The 2,760-nt window shown below is 45.0% G+C and overlaps 1 protein-coding gene across 1 annotated transcript; it reads right to left on the bottom strand.

Moving 5' to 3' along the window:
- Positions 1–201: 201 nt before the first annotated feature.
- Positions 202–1,595, bottom strand: LOC119665250. The gene is made up of 2 exons (XM_038074533.1): positions 406–1,595; positions 202–316 (listed from the first exon to the last, which is right to left on the bottom strand). The coding sequence occupies exon 1, from the start codon at positions 1,155–1,157 to the stop codon at positions 549–551; it is 609 nt and encodes a 202-aa protein (XP_037930461.1). The 5' UTR covers positions 1,158–1,595; the 3' UTR covers positions 202–316; positions 406–548.
- Between the last annotated feature and the right edge of the window lie 1,165 nt (positions 1,596–2,760).

Below are 2,760 nucleotides of genomic sequence, written 5' to 3'. Positions count from 1 at the left end.
CCCTGATTCTGTTTATAAAAGTGGGCTTATTGCCCGTATTCAAAATATATAGGTTGTTACCAGTTATAAATTCAAATAGACACTCACCTCTTTTATTGATGTCGGTGCTGCCCCAGATTGTGTGGTGTGCATTAGCGTCACTTCCAACGATGAGTTGCCTCTTGCTTTTAACACTGTAGTCTACTAGTCCTTTCAGTGATAGGAAGTCCAGGTTTTGGGAGTCTCCAGGTAGGTAAGATGAGCAGACAATGAGCTCTGTCTTACTTACTGGGGTGTCCACAGAAATTATAGCTGCTACCTGGTCCTTGTTGGTGTGCTGTGGAATAATGAAAGCATTAATGTCATCTCTTACCACAATACAAGCACGAGGTCGACCATGGCTGGCATGATCGTACAGTAGCTTACCTTTTATTCCCTTTATCTGGTTCTCATATACATATGGCTCCTGGATAAAGGCTAGGTCAATCTTTTCAGATAGAAGTCGCTGTGTCAACACCGCCGTAGCAGCTTTGGCGTGTTGAAGATTAACCTGCAGGCACCTCATCATTTTATTGGTATCGTCCTTTACCGTTCCGCATCCACTTGGGCAATTTTGTCCCATGAGTGGGTGCTTCCTGTCGAGGGGATCTTGAAGCTGGTTTCTTTGGCCCTTGCTTCTGGTCCTTTATGCTAGATACCGGTGTGCCACCCTGCTGTTTTGAGGTGCTGGGTCCGACTTCAGTTCGGGTGCTGTCCCGTGTGACCTTAACCGTCTCACTTGGCTTATCTGCCTGTGCTTTTGAGGTACTGGGTTTATCACCTGAAAGCGGCCTTTTGGATGGAGGCACCTGTTGCTTGACGTCACTGGGTTTCTCTGTCGTAAATGGCCTTTTTGTCGTCAGTTTCTTGGGTCCAGTTGGCTCTCCCTTCACACGTACGTGAATTTGTGTGAAGTTCAGATACAGCTTCCCTGCCTGACCGACTATCCAATTTTTGGATTTTTCGTCCACTGAGATCGTAACGGTTTCCCCACCATTCTTATCTTTCTCAGTCCTGAGAATTCTCCACGATGATGTGCAAATGCCACCATTTTGTTTTTCCAATCGGGACATCAGAATTTCTGGTGGTAGCACAGCAGAGGGGGGAATAAATGTGATGCACACATAGGTTTTGGGCATCTCTTCGCCCTGAAACACTTTGAGAATAGCATCCGGGAATGGTTTGAGTTTTGGGACACAGGTGGTCAGCCAGTTCCTCGTTTCACCATTGCAGCATGTTAATGAGAGCCATCCGTCTCTGTTAACACTGGTGATGAAGCCGTAGACACTATTGTGCTTGGGAAGTTTGTCAATTTCTTCCAGGAGCTTCGATTTATCAACTCCATTTGGTCACCAGTGAGATTCACCTCCGGATATTTCTCATGGGCGATAGCCACTTTGCAAGCATTGGCTACATCCCTGTAAGATGGAGTCGGTTTTAGCTGGTTTCCGGTAGAGCTAGATGTGTGTTGAGTGGCTTTTGGCTTTTTGGGCTGCGGGCGTTGTGTTTCTTCGGGAGATGTGTTATTAGATCTGCACCTTTTGCTGGTACTGGGTCTGTCACTTTCTCCTTCTGCTGCCAAGGAAGTTTTGTAGAGAGAGTATCGCTCTCTCTCTTTCTGCTTCGCAGTCTCCAAATCCAATCCATCCCTAATCATGGCCTTGATGCGTCTTTTCTGAGCCCCGGTGAAGTATTCCGCTTTCTTCCTGGTCTCTATGTTGCCGTCACCTGAGTTCACCATGCTCTGGGTATTAGCATTAGACGCACCGCCATCGTGGTCATCTGTGTCCATAGGACTCTGGGTGTCAATCACCGGAGAGGTGTTCCCACCGCTTGATACCATTGGTCTCTGAGCAGATGGGTTCAGATCATCCAGATCCTGAATCTTGAGAGATGCTTCAAGCCTCTTTTCAAGATTTCCTCCAACCTTCGTTGGCGAACGGAGTAGAGCTTCTTCCTCTGACTCTGTAATTATATTATTAATTGGTATATTTAGTTTATTTTCCATATACAGTGTTTAATATAAGGGAAAGAACAGTCACCCAAAGCAGAGCCCCATACTTTGAGAAGGCATTAATTAAAACAGGAGAGTGCCCGGTATCCTGAGTTCATTACTAAAAGACTGGATGCACCCCTCCAGTCAAGCATCCTCGGCGTAACAGTCTACCTCAGATTTGGGGGTTTTTATAGGTATCGTACAAATTTGAAAGCTACACATATTAAAACAAATATTACTATAAATACGTACCCGGGAAGTTTTCTCTTTCCAGCCCGACAATCAGCAGTCCACCCTTGGCAGAGACATGACCATATCAAGAGCTTCCCATCAGCCTGAGAGATTGTCGCACTTACCCTTACGAGTCTGGCTGATAAGCTGGAACTTAGTGGACGGTCTTTACCGCCACCTACTCCCTGAGACGCTAGAGTATTGTTTAGCCATTCAGACTTTGCCAGCTTGCAAAAACAAAGAGCCTATCTACAAACTAACTACTACAAGGACTACAAGGTTACAAACTACAAACTACAAACAACAAATTAACTACAAATTTATAACTAATTACTATCACTACAAACATAGATTACAAAACAACACATTCTACCTTAACCTACTGGTAGATCTTGGTTGCACTTCTTGCTCTAATCTCAATCAACATTCCAGTCAGTGACATCAGTGATAACACTGACTGAAATATTGATCAGAGTAGCTCAAGTTGTATCTAAGCCCCTACACCACGACAAGGT

The sequence above is a fragment of the Teleopsis dalmanni genome, unplaced genomic scaffold (genome assembly GCF_002237135.1).
Source record: "Teleopsis dalmanni isolate 2A unplaced genomic scaffold, ASM223713v2 unscaffolded_contig_4151, whole genome shotgun sequence".
Lineage (NCBI taxonomy): Eukaryota > Metazoa > Arthropoda > Insecta > Diptera > Diopsidae > Teleopsis > Teleopsis dalmanni.
This window is presented reverse-complemented; position numbering and strand designations above follow the sequence as displayed.